Source organism: Erythrolamprus reginae, chromosome 7 (assembly GCF_031021105.1).
Source record: "Erythrolamprus reginae isolate rEryReg1 chromosome 7, rEryReg1.hap1, whole genome shotgun sequence".
NCBI classification, from domain to species: domain Eukaryota; kingdom Metazoa; phylum Chordata; class Lepidosauria; order Squamata; family Dipsadidae; genus Erythrolamprus; species Erythrolamprus reginae.
Genome location: NC_091956.1, coordinates 1469444 through 1495630, shown reverse-complemented (window position 1 = coordinate 1495630; position 26187 = coordinate 1469444). Strand labels below are relative to the sequence as shown.

At 43.0% G+C, this 26187-nt stretch overlaps 1 protein-coding gene and 1 long non-coding RNA gene across 4 annotated transcripts in view; one reads left to right on the top strand and one right to left on the bottom strand.

The window, feature by feature from the left end:
* Positions 1-19481, bottom strand: part of LOC139170077 (CD209 antigen-like protein B) — a 45534-nt gene extending 26053 nt beyond the window's left edge. For 2 of the 3 annotated variants that reach the window (XM_070756825.1, XM_070756823.1), the window contains exons 1-4: positions 18756-19481; positions 4764-4796; positions 4439-4474; positions 4157-4192 (exon numbers count right to left, since the gene is read on the bottom strand). In XM_070756825.1, the coding sequence (XP_070612926.1) occupies positions 4157-4192; positions 4439-4474; positions 4764-4796; positions 18756-18818 (168 nt within the window). In that variant the 5' untranslated portion in view covers positions 18819-19481. The remainder of the gene's footprint in view (positions 1-4156; positions 4193-4438; positions 4475-4763; positions 4797-18755) is intronic. The other variant, XM_070756822.1, reaches the window with a different exon arrangement.
* Positions 19482-21922: 2441 nt separating this feature from the next.
* LOC139170076 (uncharacterized) lies at positions 21923-25659 on the top strand. Its single transcript, XR_011559561.1, has 3 exons — positions 21923-22009; positions 24077-24180; positions 25347-25659. It is a non-coding gene; the product is annotated as an uncharacterized lncRNA (long non-coding RNA).
* Positions 25660-26187: the final 528 nt, after the last annotated feature.

Below are 26187 nucleotides of genomic sequence, written 5' to 3'. Positions count from 1 at the left end.
AAGCAAAATTCCTTCCTCTTCTTTCTTTCCTTCCTTCCTTCCTTCCTTCCTTCCTCCTCCCCTCCCTCCCTTTCTATCACTACATCAAGCATTGTAACTTACAAATGACACTGTTTAACATTTAACAAATGTTAAAATGAGAGTGACTGTTTTTTTTTAATAACTTGGGATTTTAGATTAGATAGTTTAGTTTTAAAAACTGGATTTAAGATATTTTGTATTGTTCCTTTCTATGCTGTAAGCCACCCTGAGTGCCCAGAGAGGAGGGGCATATAAATCCAATGAATGAATGAATGAATGAATGAATGAATGAATGAATGAATGAATGAATGAATGAATGAATGATACAAAAATACAAAAAAAAAACCCAAAATACAAAAATACAACGATGTAGTTCAAAAATACAAAACGTTTAGGTGCAAAATCACATTCAACCTAAAAGTACAGTGATACCTCGTCTTAGGAACCCCTCTTCATATGAACTTTTCGTGATACGAACCTGGTGCTTAAGATTTTTTTGCCTCTTCTTTTGAACTATTTTCACCTTACAAACCTGAGCCGCTGCTGCTGGGAATCGCCGCCTCCAGACTTCTGTTGCCAGCTGAAGCGCTGGGATTTCCCTGAGCCTCCCCTTGCTGGCATTCAAAGCAGTGCCGGCAAAAAAGAAGGGAATCCCAGCGAGGGGAGCCTCAGGGAAATTTATTTATTTATTTATTTATTGGATTTGTATGCCGCCCCTCTCCAGAGACTCGGGGCGGCTAACAGCGACAATAAAACAGTGTACAATAGTAATTTGGTATTGATGATTAAAAATCAATTAATATAAAAACCAAACATACATACATACATACCATGCATAGAATTGTAAAGGCCTAGGGGGAAAGAGGATCTCAATTCCCCCATGCCTGGCGGCAGAGGTGGGTTTTAAGTTGTTTACGAAAGGCAAGGAGGGTGGGGGCAGTTCTAATCTCTGGGGGGAGTTGGTTCCAGAGGGCCGGGGCCACCACAGAGAAGGCTCTTCCCCTGGGTCCCGCCAGGCGACATTGCTTAGTTGACGGGACCCGGAGAAAATCCACTCTGTGGGACCTAACTGGTCGCTGGGATTCGTGCAGCAGAAGGTGGTCCCTGAGGTAATCTGGTCCGGTGCCATGAAGGGCTTTATAGGTCATAACCAACACTTTGAATTGTGACCGGAAACTGATCGGCAACCAATGCAGATTGCGGAGTGTTGGTGTAACATGGGCATATTTGGGAAAGCCCATGATTGCTCTCGCAGCTGCATTCTGCACGATCTGAATTCCGAACATTTTTCAAAGGTAGCCCCATGTAGAGAGCGTTACAGTAGTCAAGCCTCGAGGTGATGAGGGCATGAGTGACCGTGAGCAGTGACTCCCGGTCCAAGTAGGGTCGCAACTGGTGCACCAGGCGAACCTGGGCAAACGTCCCCCTCGCCACAGCTGAAAGATGTTTCTCTAATGTGAGCTGTGGATTGAGGAGGACGCCCAAGTTGCGAACCTTCTCTGAGGGGGCCAGTGATTCTCCCCCCAGGGTAATGGACGGAGAGATGGAGTTGTCCTTGGGAGGTAAGATCCACAGCCACTCCGTCTTGTCTGGGTTGAGTTTGAGCTTGTTGACACTCATCCAGGCCCTAACATCCTCCAGGCACTGGCCCATCACTTCCACTGCTTCGTTGGCTGGACATGGGGTGGAGATGTATAACTGGGTATCATCGGCGTATTGATGATACCTCACCCCATGCCCTTGGATTATCTCACCTAGCGGTTTCATGTAGATATTAAATAGCAGGGTGGAGAGGACCGACCCCTGAGGCACCCCACAAGGGAGAGACCTAGAGGTTGACCTCTGATCCCCTACTAACACCGACTGCGACCGACCAGAGAGGTATGAGGAGAACCACTGAAGAACAGTGCCTCCCACTCCCAACCCCTCTAGTCGGTGCAGAAGAATACCATGGTCGATGGTATCGAAAGCCGCTGAGAGGTCAAGAAGCACCAGGACAGAGGACAAGCCCCTGTCCTGGGCCCGCCAGAGATCATCCATCAACGCGACCAAAGCAGTTTCCGTGCTGTAGCCAGGCCTGAATCCAGACTGTTGAGGACCTAGATAATCGGCTTCTTCCAAGGACCGCTGGAGCTGAAGTGCCACCACTTTCTCAACAACCTTCCCCATAAAGGGAAGGTTGGAGACTGGACGGTAGTTATTGAGTATGGCTGGGTCCAGGGAAGGCTTCTTGAGGAGGGGGAACACAAGTGCCTCCTTATAAGGAGCCGGAAAGGACCCACTCCCCAAGGAGGCGTTGACAATCTCCCGGACCCAGCTCCGTGTCACCTCTCGACTGACTGAAACCAACCAAGAGGGACACGGATCCAGTAGACAGGTGGCGGAACACACAGCTCCAATGGCCTTGTCCACTTCCTTAGGTGTCACTAAGTCAAACTTCTCCCAGACAGATGGACAAAGACGTTTAGCCCCAGTCACCTCGACTGACTCGTTGTCATTTGACTCTGTTTTACAATTGGAGTCGAGATCCGCTCGAATCCGAGCAATTTTATCAGCGAAAAACGTGTTAAAATCCTTGGCACTACTCTGCAAGGGCTCCCTAACTCCCCCCAGCAATGCAAGAACGGCTGCTTTGGCTGGCAACGGAAGTTCGGAGGCAGGGATTCCCAATGGTGCAAGGCAAAAGGGGTGACTTTTGGGATGGGGTTACATGCATTATTTGCTTTTACATTGATTCCTTTGGGGAAAATTGCTTCGTCTTACGAACTTTTCTACTTACGAATCTGGTCACAGAACGAATTAAGTTTGTAAGATGAGGTATCACTGTATAAGAAACATGGAAGAATATCTGCTCTTCATGTGTTCCATCACCCCAGATACTTAACAGCTGCCTGAAACCCTGTGCCAGGCCAAAGCCATTTTATTTGGGATCTAAGGCCTGCCAGGCTATACTATTTTATTATGCATTTTCTACTGTGGGAAAATGGGACGGCGACTGTTTGTAATTAGTGGCATGCAGCCATAACCCATACTTTCTAGGAAGCCCAAATCACCCTTGGTCTCTGCACCTCTACAGATTCAGCTTTCACCCAGATGTGCCAACATGGCTCTATTAGTAAATTAGAACTTTGAGGAATAAATGTGCCGTAGACTCTGATTTAATGTTGGAGGCTATTTGGAGCCCTGATACCCTATTTGGAATAGCAGCATTTTTAAAGCTTTCTTAAATTGCAAGGAGAATGCAAATCTGATTTCTGTTGGAAGAGCAGAAGTGCACAAGAAGAGCACTCCAAATTAATAATATTAGAAACATAGAAACATAGAAGACTGACGGCAGAAAAAGACCCCATGGTCCATCTAGTCTGCCCTTTTACTATTTCCTGTATTTTATCTTACAATGGATATATGTTTATCCCAGGCATGTTTAAATTCAGTTACTGTGGATTTATCAACCATGTCTGCTGGAAGTTTGTTCCAAGGATCTACTACTCTTTCAGTAAAATAATACTTTCTCATGTTGCCTTTGATCTTTCCCCCAACTAACTTCAGATTGTGTCCCCTTGTTCTTGTGTTCACTTTCCTGTTAAAAACACTTCCCTCCTGAACCCTATTTAACCCTTTAACATATTTAAATGTTTCGATCATGTCCCCCCTTTTCCTTCTGTCTTCCAGACTATACAGATTGAGTTCATGAAGTCTTTCCTGATACGTTTTATGCTTAAGACCTTCCACAGTTCTTGTAGCCCGTCTTTGGACCCGTTCAATTTTGTCAATATCTTTTTGTAGGTGAGGTCTCCAGAACTGAACACAGTACTCCAAATGTGGTCTCACCAGCGCTCTATATAAGGGGATCACAATCTCCCTCTTCCTGCTTGTTATACCTCTAGCTATGCAGCCAAGCATCCTACTTGCCTTTCCTACTGCCCGACCACACTGCTCACCCATTTTGAGACTGTCAGAAATCACTACCCCTAAATCCTTCTCTTCTGAAGTTTTTGCTAACACAGAACTGCCAATGCAATACTCAGATTTAGGATTCCTTTTCCCCAAGTGCATTATTTTACATTTGGAAATATTAAGGAGTAATATTAAATTGCATGCCAAATTAAATGCTTGGCTATAAAACTGTACATACCCTCTTCTTCCTCCGTATCATGGTGTGTCCTTGAATCTGAAAAATGACAGAATTGCATTTAAATTTTTTTTTATTAGTTATCTTTATCTAATAACCTTTATTAGTTATTTACATTAAGAAAAAATACCACAAAATGCCACAAAACAAACATAAACAAAACAAAACAAAAACAACTTTCATAGTTGCAATTGTATTACAAATCTTATAAACACTCAACGATTGACACAGTGGCCAACCGTAACTGATGCCAAATTAAATGCTTGGCTATAAAACTGTACATACCCTCTTCTTCCTCCGTATCATGGTGTGTCCTTGAATCTGAAAAATGACAGAATTGCATTTTTAAATTTTTTTTATTAGTTATCTTTATCTAATAACCTTTATTAGTTATTTACATTAAGAAAAAATACCACAAAATGCCACAAAACAAACATAAACAAAACAAAACAAAAACATAAACAAAACACGACCTATACAGACATATGAATGTCTTTCATAGTTGCAATTGTATTACAAATCTTATAAACACTCAACGATTGACACAGTGGCCAACCGTAACTGATGCCAAATTAAATGCTTGGCTATAAAAGTGTAAAAGTGTGCATACCTTTTTTCTGCTTACTACGATGTTTCGATGAATCTGAAAAATGACAGAATTGCATTTTTACATCTGGCCTAGAACCATCATTTCCACTGCAAGGCGCATGCCCCTAAATAAATATGGATATTGAAAAAGCTGTTCTCTGCTTGCACGGAGGACAAGGTGATGCTTTGCAGGGGGCAGTTGGGGAGCCCTTGCAGGGTAGTGCTGAGGAATTTAACCCATTTTTGGCTGATAAAGTCGCTCAGATCTGGGCTGATATCGACTCCAATTGCATAGCAGTATCGGCTGACAATGAGTCAGTCAAGGTGACTGGGGCTAAACGTCTTTGTCCATCAGTCTGGGAGGAGTTTGACTTGGAGCTGTGAGTTCCGCCACCTGTCTGCTGGATCCGTGTCCCTCTTGGTTGGTTTCGGCATGGGGTGAGGTATCATCAATACGCCGATGATACCCAGTTATACATCTCCACCCCATGTCCAGCCAACGAAGCAGTGGAAGTGATGGGCCGGTGCCTGGAGGATGTTAGGGCCTGGATGAGTGTCAACAAGCTCAAACTCAACCCAGACAAGACGGAGTGGCTGTGGATCTTACCTCCCAAGGACAACTCCATCTCTCCGTCCATTACCCTGGGGGGAGAATCACTGGCCCCCTCAGAGGAGGTTCGCAACTTGGGCGTCCTCCTCGATCCACAGCTCACATTAGAGAAATATCTTTCAGCTGTGGCGAGGGGGACGTTTGCCCAGGTTCGCCTTGTGCACCAGTTGCGACCCTACTTGGACTGGGAGTCACTGCTCACAGTCACTCATGCCCTCATCACCTCGAGGCTTGACCACTGTAACGCTCTCTACATGGGGCTACCTTTGAAAAATGTTTGGAAACTTCAGATCGTGCAGAATGCAGCTGCGAGAGCAATCATGGCCTTTCCCAAATATGCCCATGTCACACCAACACCCCGCAGTCTGCATTGGTTGCCGATCAGTTTCCAGTCACAATTCAAAGTGTTGGTTATGACCTATAAAGCCCTTCATGGCACCGGACCAGATTACCTCAGGGACCGCCTTCTGCTGCACGAATCCCAGCGACCAGTTAGGTCCCACAGAGTGGATCTTCTCCGGGTCCCGTCAACTAAGCAATGTCGCCTGGCGGGACCCAGGGGAAGAGCCTTCTCTGTGGCGGCCCCAGCCCTCTGGAACCAACTCCCCCCAGAGATTAGAACTGCCCCCACCCTCCTTGCCTTTCGTAAACAACTTAAAACCCACCTTTGCTGCCAGGCATGGGGGAATTGAGATCCTCTTTCCCTCTAGGCCTTTACAATTCTATGCATGGTATGTATGTATGTATGTTTGGTTTTTATATTAATTGATTTCTAATCATCAATACCAAATTACTATTGTACACTGTTTTATTGTCGCTGTTAGCCGCCCCGAGTCTCTGGAGAGGGGCGGCATACAAATCCAATAAATAAATAAATAAATAAATGAATGAATGAATGAATGAATAAATAAATAAAGAAAGAAAGAAAGAAAGAAAGAAAGAAAGAAAGAAAAAAAGAAACAAACAAACAAACAAACAAACAAACAAATACTGTTCCTGTGTATTTTATTTTTCTTGCAACTGGGCAAACACTCCCCTTGCCACATTCGAAAGATGACGGTCCAAAGTAAGCTGTGGATCTAAGGGGACACCCAAGTTGCATACCCATTTTGATGGGGTTAAATGCCCCCCCTCCCCAGAGTAATGGATGGACAGATGGAATGGTCCTTGGGAGGCAGAACCCGCAGCCATTCTGTCTTGTTGGGGTTGAGTCTGAGCCTGTTAACACCTATCCAGACCCTAACAGGTATTGGTTACTAACAATAGAAGCACTAATCCACCCAAATAGACTTAATTGGGGGAATATTGCAAGATATAAAGATATTTTAACTGATAAGAGGGAATTGAAACCTAGTCAAGAATTAGATAAACAAGGGATAAAGATGAATTGGTACATGAGTATGCAGATACAATCAAGATATAAGGACTTTAAAACAGAGTGTATTACTTTAGAAAAAACAGAATTAGATAAAATACACACAGGAACAGAAGAAAGATTAATAAAAATTGTATAATTATTTATTGTATATTAAGTTAGAACAAGAGCAGGATGACTCAGAATATTATAACATTTGGGGGAAATTTTAAGATTGGATGCAAAATGAATATGTATAGAAGATAAATAACACCGAACAAAGTTGAGGAAAATGAAAAATTAAAGTTGTTAGACCCAGGTGACAAAACTAGGCAGTTTGAGGAAGCATGGGGAAATATGTGGTTGAAACTGGATGTTGAGACGACTAAATGAATGTTGTCGATCAGAGAAAAGACCACATCTTTCTGGCTGATAAGAAACTCCTGATTGCATTAAATGGATGGAAATGCACATGCTTTGATTAATTGAATGATAGGAATTAACTTTTTTTGCAAAGTAAGTTCGTAATTATATTTGCTACAAAGGAAATTGTAAACATCTTTCCCTTCTCCTTCCTTCCTTCCCTCCCTCCCTCCCTTCTTCCTTCCATCCTTCCATCCATCCATCCATCCATCCATCCATCATTTTTGTTGTTTGTTAGTTTGGGTAACTATTTTATATTCTGTTTTAAACTTGTACTAAAATTTATGGAGAAAAAGAAAGAACTGTATCGCACCATGTACCAACCACATATTCTTTAGTAGAGAAAAAGAAACAACTTACGATGTGACTTTTTGTGACCCATTGGATCTCTTCAGAGTATTTAACAATTCCTCCTGACTGGTGAAGAAGATGATGGAGTAGACAGTGAAAAACTAATATTGCAAGACAGAGAACCCAATCCCAGCTCAATCTTTTGTATTAAAATCAGGAGGAGATATGGTCAACAAACTGGGGGGGACTTCAGAAATAAACAACATTTAATAAAAGGCCTTGGATCCAACAATTGTATTTTGGATCCTGATTCTATTCAATTTTTGTATGAAAGTGGCACATGGTGTGTGTTTGTGTGTGTAAATACAGACACACACTCACAAATTAGAGGTGGATTCCTCCTGGTTCGCATCGGTTCTATAGAACTGATAGCAAACCAATGGTGACATCACAGAGTCGGTTCTATTGGTGCCAGTCTGTAGATGCTGCCATCTTTTGGGGGGCATTTTGGGGGGATTTTTTTTTTGCTTCTGCTCATGCACAGAAGCCGAGTTTCCTGCACCGCACATGCACCGCCATATTGTATTTGACTTTTTAATTATTTTTGCTATTTTGCTTGGGGTTTTGCTATTTTTCCTTTTTTTTTTGAACTGCGCCAATGTGGCACAGCCACCTGGTCTGCAATGCACACGGGTTGCACCAAGGAGTTCAGAGGACCCTGAATGTATATTCTATTTCAAGAAGCATCAAAAGCATCAATTCTTGAAACCTTATCTGACCATTCCCAGGAGAATGCAATCAGTCTGTTGAGATTCTTGTAACGTAGTTGTCTAGCAATGAATTACTCTTGAGACTATTTACAAGTGGTTCTGGTTGTTTGCAGCTCACAATACATACAAGAAGCTGCTTTTAACCAGCAAGTGGTCTGGGCTGTGATCTATAACAATCCCTCCTTCCGTTAACCTACCACAAATCCTCTCTTGTGGGAAGTCTTGTGTCTCTCCTTATTCTTCCTGAGTTCGTTACTCTCTTTTCCCCATATTCTCTCTCACTGGACTTCGGATGATACGATCTGTATCTAGTTTTCTTGGAAGAGGGGCAGAGGGGGAGAATCAGGCAGGGGACAATTGGCCCTGAGAAGCCCTCTCTTCACTGATCTCCCTCAGCTGGGCTTTCTGATCTTCCTTAATCCTCCTGACATTTAAAAGCATCTTTGTAGTGACTCTCCTGGGTCTGACATTTTTAGCTTCTCCGTGCACTCAGATGGTCTACTCTAGGCTAATCTGTGAACTGTTATGCCACCTCAACAGAGGACTCCAGTCTTCTCTGTAGAGCACAGACCAACTAAAGTCTTCCAAAACATATTACACAAACCAACATCTGCAGTAAAGCTACAGGTCCATCACCTGTGAACAGCCCGAGCAGAGACACAAAGACAGTCAGGGGCAAAACTCATCCTGCTAAACAACAGCACACCAGAAGAGCACATCTCTAGGAAAACTTTCCCTCCCAAATGCTGAATGGGTAGGGATCTCCCTGGGATGAGTCGCTCCAGAGTTTGGACAGAGTGAAGAAAATGTGCTGTCCGGGTGCCTGAGCATTTGCGCCTTCCATGTCCCAAAGAAACATTTTTTTCACTTTCTCCTTGAGACCCACACCAATACTCTCCCCCCCCCCAATGGCAGAGGGCTTAGGGACAGGATGCTAAGGGTCCCTAGCCAACCTGCAGACCCTGGAGACACTCCTGGACTTGAGCAGGTGAGCAGAAAGACTCATCGCCCAAGAGCCTTAATCAATCTTTCTCCTTCCCCTCTCTTGATACCTCTTGATACCTACAACTGCAGCTTCCTTCTGCAGCTTCAGACAGTCCATTTCCTTTATGATGTAGAATATGCAGCTTCTGCCGCTCTCCGATTGGCTGCCTGGTTTGTCCAATCAGGACCCAGTGCTCAGCTGTTTCTCCCTCCAACCCTTGGAAAGTTCTACATTTTAGGTGGTCCTCAGCAAAGTAGAATTACAGTGTGAATTTTCTACTCCTGGTTCCAAATTTTCCAAAAGGGGATTTCCTCGGTAGAATTGGGGTAGATGGAGTCCTTGCTGGACATAGCTACTTTGGTATTAGCATATACACAAAGGTTCTTGAAGGGATGACCAGTTGCATATGGCATTGTGGTGGAAGGTACAGGTGCCTTTTTTTTTGGAAACAGCCCTAAAAACATCACTATGTCCCCATTCCTGAGGCACTGAGTAAGTCAAGGGCCAAGAGTAAGTCTGAATCCTATTGAACACTTGTAAGAGCTCATATTAAGACTTACAAAGTGGCGCTCAAGGTGGCAAGATTCACGTATCATGCCGCCTTGATTTCATCAGTGGAATCCCACCCGGCCGCTCAGCTTAGGGTGAACCGCTCCCTTCTTAATCAGGGGGGAGTTGGGGAGCCCTTACAGAGTAGTACCGAGGATTTTAACACGTTTTTTCCTGATAAAATTGCTCGGATCCAGGCGGACCTCGACTCTAATTGTAAAACAGAGTTGACTGACGAGTCAGTCGAGGTGACTGGGGCCCGTACTTGTCCACCTGTCTGGGAAAAGTTTGATGTGGTGACACATGATGAAGTGGACAAGGCCATTGGAGCTGTGAGGTCCGCCACCTGCTTATTGGATCCGTGTCCCTCCTGGCTGGTTTCGGCCAGCAGGGAGGTGACACGGAGCTGGGTCCAGGAGATTGTGAACGCTTCCTTGGGGAGGGGGTCTTTTCCAACAACCTATAAAGAGGCGCTTGTGGGCCCCTTCTCAAGAAGCCTTCTCTGGACCCAGCCGTACTTAATAACTACCGTCTATTCTCCAACCTTCCCTTTATGGGGAAGGTTGTTGAGAAGGTGGTGGCGCTCCAGCTCCAGCAGTCCTTGGAAGAAGCCGATTATCTAGGTCCCCAGCAGTGGGGTTTCAGGCCCGGTTACAGCACGGAAACTGCTTTGGTCACGTTGATGGATGATCTCTGGCAGGCCCGGGACAGGGGTTTATCCTCTGTCCTGGTGCTTCTTGACCTCTCAGCGGCTTTTGATACCATCGACCATGGTATCCTTCTGTGACAGCTGGAGGGGTTGGGAGTGGGAGGCACTGTTCTTCAGTGGTTCTCCTCCTACCTCTCCAGTCGGTCGCAGTCGGTGTTAGTGGGGGGGCAGAGGTCGACTCCGAGGTCTCTCCCTTGTGGGGTGCCTCAGGGGTCGGTCCTCTCCCCTCTGCTATTCAATATCTACATGAAACCGCTGGGTGAGATCATTCAAGGGCATGGGGTGAGATATCATCAGTATGCTGATGATACCTAGCTTTACATCTCCACCCCATGTCCAATCAACGATCCACAGGTCACATTACAGAACCATCTTTCAGCTGTGGCGAGGGGGGCGTTTGCCCAGATTCACCTGGTCCACTAGTTGTGGCCCTATTTGGACCGGGACTCACTACTAACAGTCACTCACACCCTCATCACCTCGAGGTTCGACTACTGTAACGCTCTCTACATGGGGCTATTTTAAAAGTGTTCGGAAACTTCAGATTGCGCAGAATGCAGCTGCGAGAGCAATCATGGGCTTTCCTACATATGCCAATGTTACACCAACACTCCGCAGTCTGCATTTGTTGCCAATCAATTTCTGGTCACAATTCAAAGTGTTGGTTATGACCTATAAAGCCCTTCATGGCATCGGACCAGAATATCTCCGAGACCGCCTTCTGCTGCACAAATCCCAGCGACCGATTAGATCCCACAGAGTCGGCCTTCTCCAGGTCCCGTCAACTAAACAATGTCGGTTGGTGGGCCCCAGGGGAAGAGCCTTCTCTGTGGCGGCCCCGACTCTCTGGAACCAGCTCCCCCCAGAGATTAGAACTGCCCCTACCCTCCTTGCCTTTCATGAACTCCTCAAAACCCACCTTTGTCGTCAGGCATGGGGTAATTGAGATATCTCCCCCGGGCCTATATAATTTATGTATGGTATGTTTGTAGGTATGTCTGCTTAAAAATGGGTTTTTTAAAACTATTTTAAATTTTAAATTGTATATTATTAGATTTGTTATGAATTGTTTTATTGTGTTGTGAGCCGCCCCGAGTCCACGGAAAGGCATACAAATCTAATAAATAAATAAGTTTTCTGGCTGTATTGCTAACTGGCCAAGTACCTCAGCTGCTCATTACACTTTGTTTGGATGTTTTTTATTGTTTTAAATTTTGTTCTAATCTGTCCATCCATCACCCTGGGGGGATAGTCATTGCCCCCCTCAGAGAGGGTCTGCAACTTGGGCTTCCTCCTCAATCCACAGCTCACATTAGAGAAACATCTTTCGGCTGTGGCAAGGGGGGCATTTGCCCAGGTTCCCCTGGTGCATCAGTTGCGGCCCTATTTGGACCGGGAGTCACTGCTCACAGACACTCATGCCCTCATCACCTTGAGGCTCAACTACTGTAATGCTCTCTACATGAGGCTACCTTTGAAAATTGTTCGGAAACTTCAGATCGTGCAGAATGCAGCTGCGAGAGCAATGATGGGCTTTCCCAAAAATGCCCATATAACGCCAACACTCCGCAGTTTACATTGGTTGCCGATCAGTTTCCGGTCACAATTCAAAGTGTTGGTTATGACCTATAAAGCCCTTCATGGCACCGGACCAGAATATCTCCAGGACCGCCTTCTGCTGCACGAATCCCAGCGACCGGTTAGGTCCCACAGAGTGGGTCTTCTCCGGGTCCCGTCAACTAAACAATGTCGTTTGGCGGAGCCCACGGGAGGAGCCTTCCCTGTGGCAGCCCCGGCCCTCTGGAACCAACTCCCCCTGGAGATTAGAATTGCCCCCACCCTCCTCGCCTTTCGTAAGCTCCTTAAAACCCACTTCTGCCGTCAGGCATGGGGGAACTGAGATACTCTTTCCCCCTAGGCCTTTACAATTTATGCATGGTATGTTTGCTTGTATGTATCATTAGTTTTACAATAAGGCTTTTTTAGTTGTTTTAGTATTGGATTTACATGCTGTTTTTTACTGTTGTTGTTAGCCGCCCCGAGTCTATGGAGAGGGGCGGCATACAAATCCAATAAATAAATAAATAAATAAATAAATGAATGAATGAATGAATGAATGAATGAATGAATGAATGAATGAATGGTAGTTCCGGCACAAGTTCCAGTGGATCATCTGTGCCACAGCATCATGTCTATGCTTGTAGTCAGTCTGTGCGATCTTTTTGCAGCAGCTGAGTATGTGATCAATTGTTTCATCGGTTTCTTTACAGAGTCGGCACTTTGGATCGTCTGTTGATTTTTCAATTTTGGCTTTGACAGCATTTGTTCTAATGGCCTGTTCTTGTGCCGCCAGTATTAGTCCTTCTGTCTCCTTTTTAGTGTTCCACTTGTAAGCCATGACCAGGTCTTTTCTTTATCCACTTTGCCTTCAATCTTCTCCAAAAACTGCCCATGCAATGCTTTGTTCCGCCAATTATTATTATTATTATTATTATTATTATTATTATTATTATTTAGATTTGTATGCCGCCGCTTTCCAGAGACTCGGGGTTGAGCACAACTACAATGCACAGTACAAATCCAATAATTAAAAACAGTTTAAAACCCTTGATATAAAAACAGTCATACATCCCAGACAAACCATACATAAAACGGGATGGCCCGGGGGAATCAATTTCCCCATGCCTGATGGCAGAGATAGATTTTAAGGAGTTTACGAAAGGCATAATTACAGCCTTTCAACTTTAAATGAAATATTACTAATCCTGACATCCTCCAAAGCTCTGCACTTGAGGGAAAAGGACAACCACCCCAGAAGGGGTATAGCAATCTTCAGTTGGGGAAAAGGATAGCTGAGTCCCACTTGTTAGAACCCCATAAGAAGCAGAAGACCCAGTACATCGTGACAATTACAGGTGTATAAGCAGGACGCTTGGAAGGCTCAGAGGGTAATGGTGTTAATATAGACTAAATATAGACTTCTTGCTAGGAGAGTCCAAAGATTTTGTGTTGTTGCAACAATTTAACAACCACCGCAATAAAAATAAAATAGAAGACACTGCCAGGAAGTCTCCAGCCAGAGACTGAAAGAAGAGGTTGGAAAAGCAGGGTGGGGGAAGGAAGGATCCAATCCCATCTATCTCTTTCTCACGAAAACCTATTGGATGTATTCATAAGTCCCATCCCCCCCCCGCTCCCCCCCCAGGAATCAAGCCCAGCTCTAAGAAAATGAACTTCACTTTCCCAGATCTCCTAGGCTGCCCAGAGACCCCATCATGCAGAACAAAGACTGTGTATCTCTAGAGAAGACTGGAAAAGTAATGCTTTCCTTCCTTCCTTCCTTCCTTCCTTCCTTCCTTCCTTCCTTCCTCCCTCCCTCCCTCCCTCCCTCCCTCCCTTACTTATTTACTTACTTAAAATAAAATATTAACAAACATAGCATAACATAGCATAACATCACATAACATCATAACATGACATAAGGCTTCCAGATTAAGGCTTCAAGAGTTGTTAACCTGATCCTACGTAGCTTCTGCTCTGGCAATCTCACACTACTGACTAGAGCCTACAAAACCTATGCCAGACCCATTCTCGAATACAGCTCATCTGTCTGGAACCCACACCACATCTCAGACATCAACACTCTTGAAAACGTCCAAAGATATTTCACCAGAAGAGCCCTTCACTCCTCCACTCGAAACAGAATATCCTACGAAAATAGACTAACTATCCTGGGTCTTGAAAGCTTAGAACTGCGGCACCTAAAACATGATTTAAGTATTGCCCACAAGATCATACGCTGCAACGTCCTTCCGGTCAACGACTACTTCAGCTTCAACTGCAACAACACAAGAGCACGCAACAGATTCAAACTTAATATTAATCGCTCCAAACTTGACTGTAAAAAATATGACTTTAACAATCGAGTTTTTGAAGCGTGGAACTCATTACCGGACTCAATAGTGTCAACCCCCAACATTTCTCCCTTAGACTTTCCACGATTGACCTCTCCAGGTTCCTAAGAGGCCAGTAAGGGATGTACATAAGTGCACTGATGTGCCTAACGTCCCCTGTCCAATTGTCTTTCCTTATCCCTTATATCGTATATATTCTCTCCTTCCCAATTACTTCTCTTCTTTTTTACTTCCTATCTTTATATATATTACTTAATGTCTATTCTCTTTCATGTGTATTGTATATTGGACAAAGAATGAATGAATAAATAAATAAATAATATAAAAATAAAATAAAATAAAAAACATTATTCCAAGATTTTTGAGGTCTCAGCCTGAGGAAGGAGGAGGAGATGTTTCTGGAGATGTGTGTGTACCAAGCTTTAAGGGTCAAAACCCTTTTTTTAAAAATTGAACACGGAAAGTAACTGGAGGACAGTGCAATGGAGCTCTCTTGTCCCAGGCTAAGGTCAGCAGTTTTGCTAACCGCCAGACTGTTGAACTGTGCGATTGTGTTTTCTGTTCACAATTGTGAATTGTGTTGAAGTAACGCAAGATTGGAAGATATGGAGAGGCCTGGTCCTTACAATAGCCAAAAGTCGGACACAACTCAATGGTCAAAGCAATGGAAACTGCAGTTTAATGTTTCCAAATGTAAAATAATGCACTTGGGGAAAAGGAATCCTCAATCTGAGTATTGCATTGGCAGTTCTGTGTTAGCAAAAACTTCAGAAGAGAAGGATTTAGGGGTTGTGATTTCTGACAGTCTCCAAATGGGTGAACAGTGCAGTCAGGCGGTAGGGAAAGCAAGTAGGATGCTTGGCTGCATAGCTAGAGGTATAACAAGCAGGAAGAGGGAGATTGTGATCCCCTTATATAGAGCGCTGGTGAGACCACATTTGGAATAATACTGTGTCCAGTTCTGGAGACCTCACCTACAAAAAGATATTGACAAAATTGAACGGGTCCAAAGACGGGCTACAAGAATGGTGGAAGGTCTTAAGCATAAAACGTATCAGGAAAGACTTCATGAACTCAATCTGTATAGTCTGGAAGACAGAAGGAAAAGGGGGGACATGATCGAAACATTTAAATATGTTAAAGGGTTAAATAGGGTTCAGGAGGGAAGTGTTTTTAACAGGAAAGTGAACACAAGAACAAGGGGACACAATCTGAAGTTAGTTGGGGGAAAGATCAAAAGCAACATGAGAAAATATTATTTTACTGAAAGAGTAGTAGATCCTTGGAACAAACTTCCAGCAGACGTGGTTGATAAATCCACAGTAACTGAATTTAAACATGCCTGGAATAAACATATATCAATCCTAAGATAAAACACAGGAAATAGTATAAGGGCAGACTAGATGGACCATGAGGTCTTTTTCTGCCGTCAGTCTTCTATGTTTCTATGTTTCTATGTTTCTATGATAACATCACCACCACCACCACCACCACCATCATCAGGCTGTAGAATTTTGGACCAAATGAAGCTCCTAAATCATTTTCAAGGACAGCCCCACATACAGTGATCAGTCTTGACTCCTGGCAACTATGGGGCAAGTCCACATTGTTTTCTTGGCTTTTGGCTTGCCTTCTTCTTCCCGGGGTTGAGAGCCAGGAGATTGGCCCAAAGCCAAAGGCACAACTAGAACACAGAGTTTCTGGCCGGGTGTCTTAACCCTTGCAGCAAACTGGCTCTCAGCAACTCAGGAGGAAGGGGGGGGGGCAGCAGAGCACCCAAAAGCTCCTGAGAACCTACTCAGCCTTTCCTTTGAAGAGGAGAACTTCTCCCACACAATAATATCCAGGGCCAGTCCAGAGATGTGAGCTAGAGCAGAGTTTCCCAACCTTGGCAACTTGAAGATATCTGGACTTCAACTCCCAGAATTCCCCAGCCAGCATTCGCTGGCTGGGGAATTCTGGGAGTTGAAGTCCAAATATCTTCAAGTTGCCAAGGTTGGGAAACACTGAGCTAGAGGATGCCAATGGCTGCTTCTCCAGGGGCTGCCCCCTTGGCAGTGCCATCACAATCCCTCTACAGCTGTGCTTTGCTGGGGACTCGCAGCAGCCAATCAGCAGGCGGCTTGAGTGACAGGTCAGGTGGTGCCTTCACCCGGGGAGAGGAAAGCAAGCAAGCCAGGCCAGAGGCAGGAGGGACTACTCAATCCACATGCAGAAGTCAAATGACCAAAGAGCCAAGAACAACCCTGCCTGAAGAAATTCTCAGCAAAGAGGTACCGATTAGACAAAAGATGCTTTGCGAGTGACCATCTGTCCCCCATCAGTGGGAGAGCTGACCAGGAAATTTTCTCAGTTCATCAGGAGGCTGATGGTCCTGGCTTCTTTCTCTTTTGCTGGGTAGAAATGTTTCTTGGCTCGAAAGGTCTGGTTTGGCTTCATCCATACTCCTAACATGCTGCCAACTATTCTTAATTCTTTGCTATTCTCTCCAACAATGGAAAACCCTCCTTCTCCAGAGGGCAACTGAAGCAAACCATTGTAGTTGAGCTGATCTGGGAACCTATGTCTCATAATCCTTAGGTCCTATGTATAAATGACTTCAAGATATCTTGAATTCCACCTGGAGGTCCAAGAGTAACCAGCGCAGCTCATGAAATAGAGATGGGCAAAATGGAGTCTTTGTCAATGCCCCTACGTATCCCTTAGCCAGACCCCTCTGATATTATCCAAAGAGCTCAAGAGCTCCAAGAATCTAGGATTGTTGAGCCTCGTCAAGCCATCTTTCCCTCAGTAGATTTATTTAGATGTTCTTCAACTCTTGAAGTCTAATATCCAACTTTCATGGTCCTTTGTTCCGTTCTCCATCTGTGACCTTCGGGTGACATTTAGCTGTCCTTGGCCTTTGACAGAACCGCACATTCTGGGGTTGAGGTGTGGCCTTCCTGATGGTTTTTGTCATTGTGAAGGCTCTGAGGTTCTCTGCTTCGTGGTAGGTTAGTCTGTAGCTGCTATAATAGTTGCAAATAATGCTGGAAGTGCAACCAGTTGACTGCTAAGCATTTGTGAGTTTTGGTTTTAATGCCATCATTCCAAAAATGGTGGGCTATGGGTGTGGCCTTTTGTCCCTTGTTGTCTTATGTGACTGCTGTTTCTTTGACCTTTATCTCCAAGCCATGGCTCCTGAGGAACCCCCAGACAATCCAGCTCCTGATGACAAGATTGACCCGAACCAAAGTCGTATTATGAAAATCCCTACCAAGTACTGGTGGATCATGATTTCTATCACTGGAGGAGTCCTTACAGCTCTCTTGGCAACATCAGTCCAGACATGTACGTTTAATTCTTCTTGCTCAAGGATGTTTTCCTTTCCTGGAAGCTAAAGAAGCTGAGTGGCCCTACAATTTCTTTGTTGAACATTCTCTTTTCATGGAATCCAGACTGACAGAGTTAGGAGGAACCTTGGAGGTCTTCTAGTCCAATCTCCAACTCAGGCAGGAGATGCTATACCATTCCAGAGAGGTGGCTGTCCACTCTCTTCTTAAAAGCCTTAAAAGTTGGAGCACCCACAACTTCTGGATACAAATTGTTCCAAAAATGTTTAAAGACAAAATGCAAGTTAAAAAACTTGGGAAAAAATAAATATACTAGAAGCTCCCCAAGGTCCTTAGTGTTGTGTGTACTCCCTTGCAGCGTGAGGAATTTTCAGATTCAGAGGATGAATTGGATTTAGAGATCATAAATCTCTCTGCTCTACCGACAGTTAGCAATGTTAGTGAAGACCATGGAGCTGATGACATAGACATGAGTTCTAGTGACTCAAATGGGGGAGACCACAGATGGAAGGATGCTCGTTTCAGAAACGCCAGGAAGAAAGAGGGAGGGGATATTAGAGAGTAATTAATTAATGAATTACTCCACTTCCGGGTGTGAAACGGAAGAGACACTGAATTTGTTCAATCTTGCAAAAAAAGAATGGCTGCCCCCCAAACTTGCTCTGAAGCGTGATTTATTATTTGTTTCTTTATGACTCCTGGCTAACCCTAATTAGTCATAAATTTTAGAATGACTTGTGGAATATCTTTCATGTTACTTCCATGATTATCTACATAGTTGCTGAGATAATAATGATGAGGAAAGAAAACTGCGTGCAGAGTTGAAATGTAAAGGAGAAAATAAAGAGGATATGTTTTACAATGAGATGAATTGAGAATTCCTTTACTCCATGTATTATATGAATCAGCCTGAAATCAGAACACTTAGTGGCCACATAAATCTAATAAAATGTCAATGGACCCATTTTGCATAACAAAATACACAGGATAGAGATAAAATATTCAAATACAAGAAGGTCTATTGATAGACTATATATAATTATTGAAAATATACTAAGCCTGGGCTGTCAAACTCACCTGTTTTTCAGGTGTTGTGTTGTGTTGCAACTGCCATCTTGAATTTTTGACATCTCTTAGCATTGATGGGAATAAATATCTTTCTCAGGCCCTGGGGAACCAGTTTCACTGGGGTTAACCGTCTCCCATGTGAAGCTCTTCAGAAGATCTTGCATTGGTGAATGCTGATGGTCCAAGCATCAAGAGGGCAACTTCAAACCTTAACCTCTATGTGTCTTAATCGCTTTAGACAATGCAGTGCTTGCGGAAGACTGGAGGCCTTATGAAGAGCCTATGAAAAAACTAAGGAACACTTTGTCCATCGGGGTCAGGGATGAAAAGATCAAGCATAAAGAGAACAGTAAGTACAAAAGGTGATCTTGAATTGGGTCTGGCTAGTTTGGAATCACAATTCTGTTTTGAGACCAAGGAAGAGGAAATGAGATCCTTTTCCTAAAGACACATCCTGCCAAGTAACATGATGGTGGGAAGAGCTGGTAAGAAAGACAATACATAGTTGAGAAATTAATATCTCTAGAAAACAATCACTCCAAACTAGACTGCAGAAAATACGATTTCAGCAATAGAGTGAAAGTCAACGCCTGGAACTCACTACCTGACTATAATTTCTTCCACTAACCCCCAAATCTTCAACCTTACCCTATCTACAGTCGACCTCTCCCCTTTTCTAAGAGGTTTGTAAGGGGCGTGCATAAGCGCACCATTGTGCCTACCATCCCTATCCTACTGTCTTTTTATCCTTTCCATCATTACTTTCTATGTTATGTTATGTTATCACAAATACAATTCTATACTTGTTTGACAAATAAATAAAACAATAAAAATAAGTAAACAATAACCGGAGCCCAGAGACCATCATGGACCCTGCAGTTCAATCCTGAGTTAAAAATATTCTCTTCTTTAGGTCTGTTAGGTCAAACTGGGAAGTTAAAAAAGAAATCTCAAAATTTTATTTATTATTTATTTATTTATTATTTAGATTTGTATGCCGCCCCTCTCCGCAGACTCGAATGCTCAAAAATAATCCCATCTTCCCATCTTGTATGTCACTCCGGGTCCTCGGAGAAGGGAGGCTTACAAGTCTAATAAATAATAATAATAAAATAATAATAATAATAATCATGCAGCTTCCTAGATCTTGGGGGATGGAGAGGGGGAAGGCATTTCCTATCCGCCCAAGTTTCTTCCTGTGAGTGTCTGTTCTGTGTGTGGAACAGGAAATTAACTTCTAATTGCATCTGGTTTTAGCTCTGGAAGCCTCAAGGTTAGTGGAGAAAATACCACAACTGTTCAAGGAGTCTGAAGATGGCTTTGCTGTAGACAAAAGGAAATATCGTAAGTATTTTATTTTGGAAGAGAATGCTATGTCATAATTTATCATTCTACCCCAATGTAATAAAGAAGGAGACCATAAATATCTGTATGCACTCCAACATCTATACATTCATCTTTTATCCTCACAAATTTAAGACACCAAAGTTCTGTTGTTGAATGTGTTCCCTTCCTCCTTTTCATCTTCCTCCTGCCCTCCTCCTCCTCCTCTCTTCCTCGTCCTGATGCTCAAGGCTGCTTCAAGGCACTATCTCCTAAAACATTTTCCCAACACCAAAACACTCACCCTTCTCAGTTGAAAAATTATGGATAACTCGAAATAACATTTGTTTGTTGGTTATATTTATAAACCCATTAGAAAGTGGCATAAATATTTTTCATGGAATAACATCCTGTCAATTAAATTATAAAATAAAATAAAATCGAGCCCCAATGATGTTCTACAGTTGCAGTTAGAAGTAAAAACTGAGACCACACAATGCAGAATCTGCTAACATATATTTTTCTCTTTGTGTTAATTCCTCTTAGAAGCTCTGTTTAAAATAGAATCAAAAAGTAGTGATAACTGGAAGCTTTTTGGTGGAAATATCTACTATATTTCAAAAACAAATGAAAAGAAAACCTGGCACGATGCCAAGTACTTTTGCAGCTCCAGAGATTCCCACTTGATCTCAATCCTGAATAAAGAAGAACAGGTTTGCTGCTATTATTATTATTATTATTATTATTATTATTATTATTATTATTATTATTATTATCTCTTTTATTCATTAAACATGAAACTCAGTCAACTGAACATTTTAAAAAGTTTCACAAATACCACTGACTGGTGCTAATGTTTGATATGGGTAGCTGCCAGCGTCCTAGGTATCAGCCAAGTACCTTCTTAAAATATTTGATCTTCCAAGTAGCTCAGTTTTTTGCAGTTCCTCTCGTGTTATTGCAGGAAGCTGCAATTGCTTGATGTATTTTGTAAAATTCTTGGGCTTGGTACCCAGTGCCCGATGACAATGGGTATTACTGTTACATGTTTCATCCATAGCTGTATAGTTTCAATGGCCTGGTCACAATATTTTTAATTTTTCCCCATTTCTTTTTCTTCGACTCGGGCATCTCCTGGTACAGCGATATCAATAAACTGTACTCTTTGGCCCTCAACAACCATGATATCTGTTTTGGTGAGTTCTGTTAGGTGTTAAGGAGTAAGCTGTGCTTCCCCTAAGAGTTACACAGAATGGACAGAAGAAACCGTGAAGGTAGCAGATATCTAGCTAATGTTCCAGAGATATGAGCAATGCTTCAAATAACCAGAACACATACATTAAACGTATAAAGTCTACGGAGAGGGGCAGCATACACATCTAATGAATAATAATAATAATAATAATAATAATAATAATAATAATTATAAATATTATTTACATTAGGCAAATATCATAATCAGTAACAGTCCTAGTCACTCACAAATACAGCAATCAATATCCTCAATACATATACATTGCAACACTTACTCAATGTAAGCTCTAGGTTTCAGGCTCTTATAGCTGACTGTGTTTTGTTCCAAAGCCTTGTCAGTTTGAATTTGAAAGTCCCAAAGTATTTTGGCATGTTTGTTTTCAACTACTTTCTCAGGTTTATGATCTTACCAGTTACCACTGGTCGGTGGTAGTTGTATCAGTTTCCAATGAAACATCTGGGCCACGGGGTTGTTATTAGTGCTGTGTGCGTAACTGGTTGGGCTTTACAATATATAACAAGCCAGCAATGTATGGTTAAACGAATTAGCACACTGCTGCTTTAAGAGCTGATGTCGCAGTCAGCTATAAGAGCCTGGAACCTAGAGCTTTTGAGACTCCTCCTAGTGAGACTCTCTCTGATATCTCTCTGATTCTATGCTGGTTTGTCTATATGACTATTCCATTGTAAGGGCTAATGTGTGTAGTAAGAACTATGTGTTCTAATGTTGATCTATATATACATTGAGTAAGAGTTGCAATGTATATGTATTGAGGATATTGATTGCTGTACTGTATTTGTGAATGACTAGGACTGTTACTGATTATGATATTTGCCTAACGTAAATAATATTTATACATTTAATGTATGTGTTCTGGTTATTTGAAGTACTGCTCATATGTCTGGAGTATTAGCTAGATATCTGCTACCTTCACAGTTTCCTCTGTGCATTCTGTGTAACTCTTAGGGGAAGCACAGCTTACTCCTTAACACCTAACAGATGTGCTTCTGTTTGTAGCCCATCTGTGTGATTTTCTTGAAGCCACTGAGGATGTGATCAATTGTTTCATCAGCTTCCTTGCAAAGTCTGCATTTTGGGTCATGGGTTGATTTTTGGATCCTGGCCTTGATTGCATTTGTTCTGATTGTTTGCTCCTGGGCTGCAAGAATCAAGCCTTCTGTCTCCTTCTTCAGTGTTCCATTAGTGAGCCATGACCAGGTCTTCTTCTTATCAACTTTTCCTTCAATCTTGTCAAGGAACTGCCCATGGAAAGCTTTATTGCGTTAGCTGTCGGCTCTGATTGGCATTGCAGTTTTCCTACACTGATTCTTAGTCTGCCGTTCTTTCAGAAGCTTCCGGTTGTTCAATTAATGCAGATTGTTCACTTTCTTTGACGTATTCTGCCAATGCATGTTTTTTTTCTTCTGCTGCTATTTGTTTTTGTCAAAGTCCTCTGCCACCAGATAATCTGGGCAGATATAGTCTGTTGACATTATTATTATTATTATTATTATTATTATTATTATTATTATTATCATCATCATCATCATAATCATCATCATTATCATCATCATATATTATAATGATTATGATGATTATGACAATATCTTCCTCATATCCTCCTCATATTTGGAGGCTTTATTTTTATTTATTTATTTATTTATTTATTTATTATTTATTTATTCAATTTTTATGCCGCCCTTCTCCTAAGGCTCAGGGCGGCTTACAACATGTTAGCAATAGCACTTTTTAACAGAGCCAGCCTATTGCCCCCACAATCCGGGTCCTCATTTTACCCACCTCGGAAGGCTGGAAGGCTGAGTCAACCTTGAGCCGGTGATGGGATTTGAACCGCTGACCTTCAGATCTACAGTCAGCATCAGTGGCCTGCAGTACAGCACTCTACCTGCTGCGCCACCCCGGCTTTGAACACAGCACTCCATGTTGGCTAAATGCTGGCATCTTCTGGGTAAAGAAATATTTCCCTTGATTTGTCCTCACTTTCTTACCTGTGAGCTTTAGGGAGGGCCCCCTTGTCTTAGTATTGTGCGATAGAGAAAAGAATTTTTCTCCATCCACCTTTTCTATCCCATGCCTGATTTTATACACTTCAATCAAGTCACCCCTTAAACACCGTTTCTCAAGGCTGTAGAGACCAAGGCGTTGCAACCTGGTTTCATAAGGGAAGGGCTCCATTTCCTTGATCATACTTGTTGCCCTTTTTTGCACCTTTCCCAAGATGGACGTGGTGTCGCTTGGAGGGCATGGCTTGCTGGGCGCTGCAGGGAAAGGGAATTGCAATAGAATAGAATGGAATGGAATTCTTTATTGGCCAAGTGTGATTGGACACACACGGAATTTGTCTTGGTGCATATGCTCTTGGTGTTCATAAAAGAAAAGATACATTTGTCAAGAATCATGTGGTACAACACTTAATGATTGTCATAGAAGTCAAATAAGCAACGAAGAAACAATCAATATTAATAAAAATCTTAGCATGCAAGCAACAAGTTACAGTCATACAGTCCTAAGTGGGAAGAAAAGGATGGTAGGAATGATGAGAAAAACTAGTAGAATAGAAGTGCAGATTTAGTAAAAAGTCTGACAGTGTTGAGGGAACTATTTGTTTAGCAGAGTGATGGCGTTCGGGGAAAAAAACTGTTCTTGCATCTAGCTGTCTGAATCTCTTGAGTGTGGAATCCCATTTTGTGAAGTTACCCCACCTTTCATTTTCATTTTTGTATCTTTGTAGAAGTTCATCACTTCAAACCTGAACGAGTCTGCCTGGATTGGCCTAACGGATGAAAACGTGGAAGGCCAGTGGGAATGGTCAGATGGTTCCCGATTAACAATACAGTGAGTCTCCAGGGTAATGTTCTTAATTTAAGCTCCAGGCAGCTCAGATTAGCATGGTTGCTACAGAGTATGATTAATGCTAACAGTTTATGCTGAACATAGAATTTATGCTTGCTTCCTGATATCACACGATGCGCTGTAGCCAGACAAAATCAACAATATTACGGCTTCATACAATGGCCTGCTTTCACATAACCTGCTGAGAAAATGGGTTGGATTTCCAGCAGACTGGAACATGTATGACCCAACCTTGCCTAATGTATGAACCCAGTTCATTTGTGCCAATTCTTGCTCCAATATAAGCTATGCTTCAGAATGGGGCAAAGGTTTTGGCCTCAGCCTTATGCAATTGGTCCTCTTCTCTTTTGCAAGCAAGCTCTCCAAATTCTGGCCAAAGAAGCACATGTTGCCTTGATCTTACATCTCCAGGAATTCATTGACTATTTTGCCTGGGAAAGTAAACAAGAGGGGGCAGCAGTGATGCAGTGCAGCAGTACTCCTTGTGCTGCATGCAGAAATCCAGCTGTCAGTCTTGCCCCAACTTGGTTCCTTAAGCTAGAATGACCAACAAAAGTTTGGGTGCCAAACTTTCCCTGTTAACTTTCCCTGCACCTCCCCACTTGGTGATCTCTTACAGTCCAAATATCTTTGAATAAATTGTTTTGGGAACTGTTTCTTCCATTCCCAGGCCTTTGACCTTGAGAAGATGTCTCTGGAAGCTACGATAAGTCATTAGCTTTTCCCTGTCCATCCCAGCTCCCTCCCCACATAGTTCATGGCTAGGGGTGGGTTTTAACTTACCTGCTGGTTCGCTTTCTCCATTGCCATTGTGTGTGCATGTGTGCAAAGCATGAGCGTGCATGCACAATGCCAACAAACAAACAAGATGGTGACTCACGCGCAGTGCCAGAAACAGGGGTCTGCACATGCTCAGAAGAAAATATATATAATTTTTTTTAAGATGCCAGTGCCCACGGATTGGCACTGACCAAACCAGTTCCATGCCATCATTATGACATCACCAGCAGGTCACTACTGGTTTGGGAGAACCGGTCCGAAGCGGGAGGAACCCACCTCTGTTCATGGTAACCTGGCATCTAGCAAATATGAAACCCAAGCATATGATGGCAGCTTTGATATCAACCCAACCTCTCTTCTCTTCTTAGATACTGGGCCAATGGCAATCGCAATGTATCCATTAGTGATGGAGAAGCAGATGAAGATTGCGCTGCCATAAATCCCTCAGGAAGTGATTTAAACTGGATCAGTGACAATTGCCAGGAACTTAAAAGATGGGTTTGTAAGGAGAGATTAGTTGCAGGTTCCAATTAGTTGGAGAGACATAAAATCTGGCGACCCATAAAATTCATCAACCCAGGTGACTGGCAATTAAAGATGGAGGAAAAAAAGGAGGAACATGACTGTTTACAAGATTCCTACTGCAGTCACAAAATAAACATGCCCTTCCAACTAGAAAGGTCTCCACTATGATACCTTTAGAGGTAAACAACAGGAACCCATTCTGTAATGACTTGTCGTTTTTGAGTTAGTGCATGGTTTGAAAATGATGTGGAAGTAATTGTTGGGCTTCCCCTGAGCACAGTAATCTGGGTTCTTGTAAGATTCCTTGAGTCTGAAAAGAAAATGGGATCAGGAGTCCACAGAGTATAGCTTCAAAAAAGTAATCTTGGTGTACCCAATAGTACAGCAGCCATGCAGCGCAGCAGAAAGCAGCGGTGAGGTTGGCTCAAAATCAGCCAGTCAGTTATTAACAGAAGATGTGAAATTGATGACAGCAGCAGCAGCGGCCAGCTCGCCACTTGCCTAGCAGGAGCGGCTGCCGGCCGGCCCCGAGTCCCTGGGAAGGAGACTCATTTAATGGAACAGGATAAATGCCCTGTAGTGCCCGAAACCAATGGCCAGATGCTGAAAACAACAGCCAAAATGTTTACCCACGTGGGCAAGCAGGGCTATCGGCATCTCTGCTACGTCAGGCCAGCTGAAGCC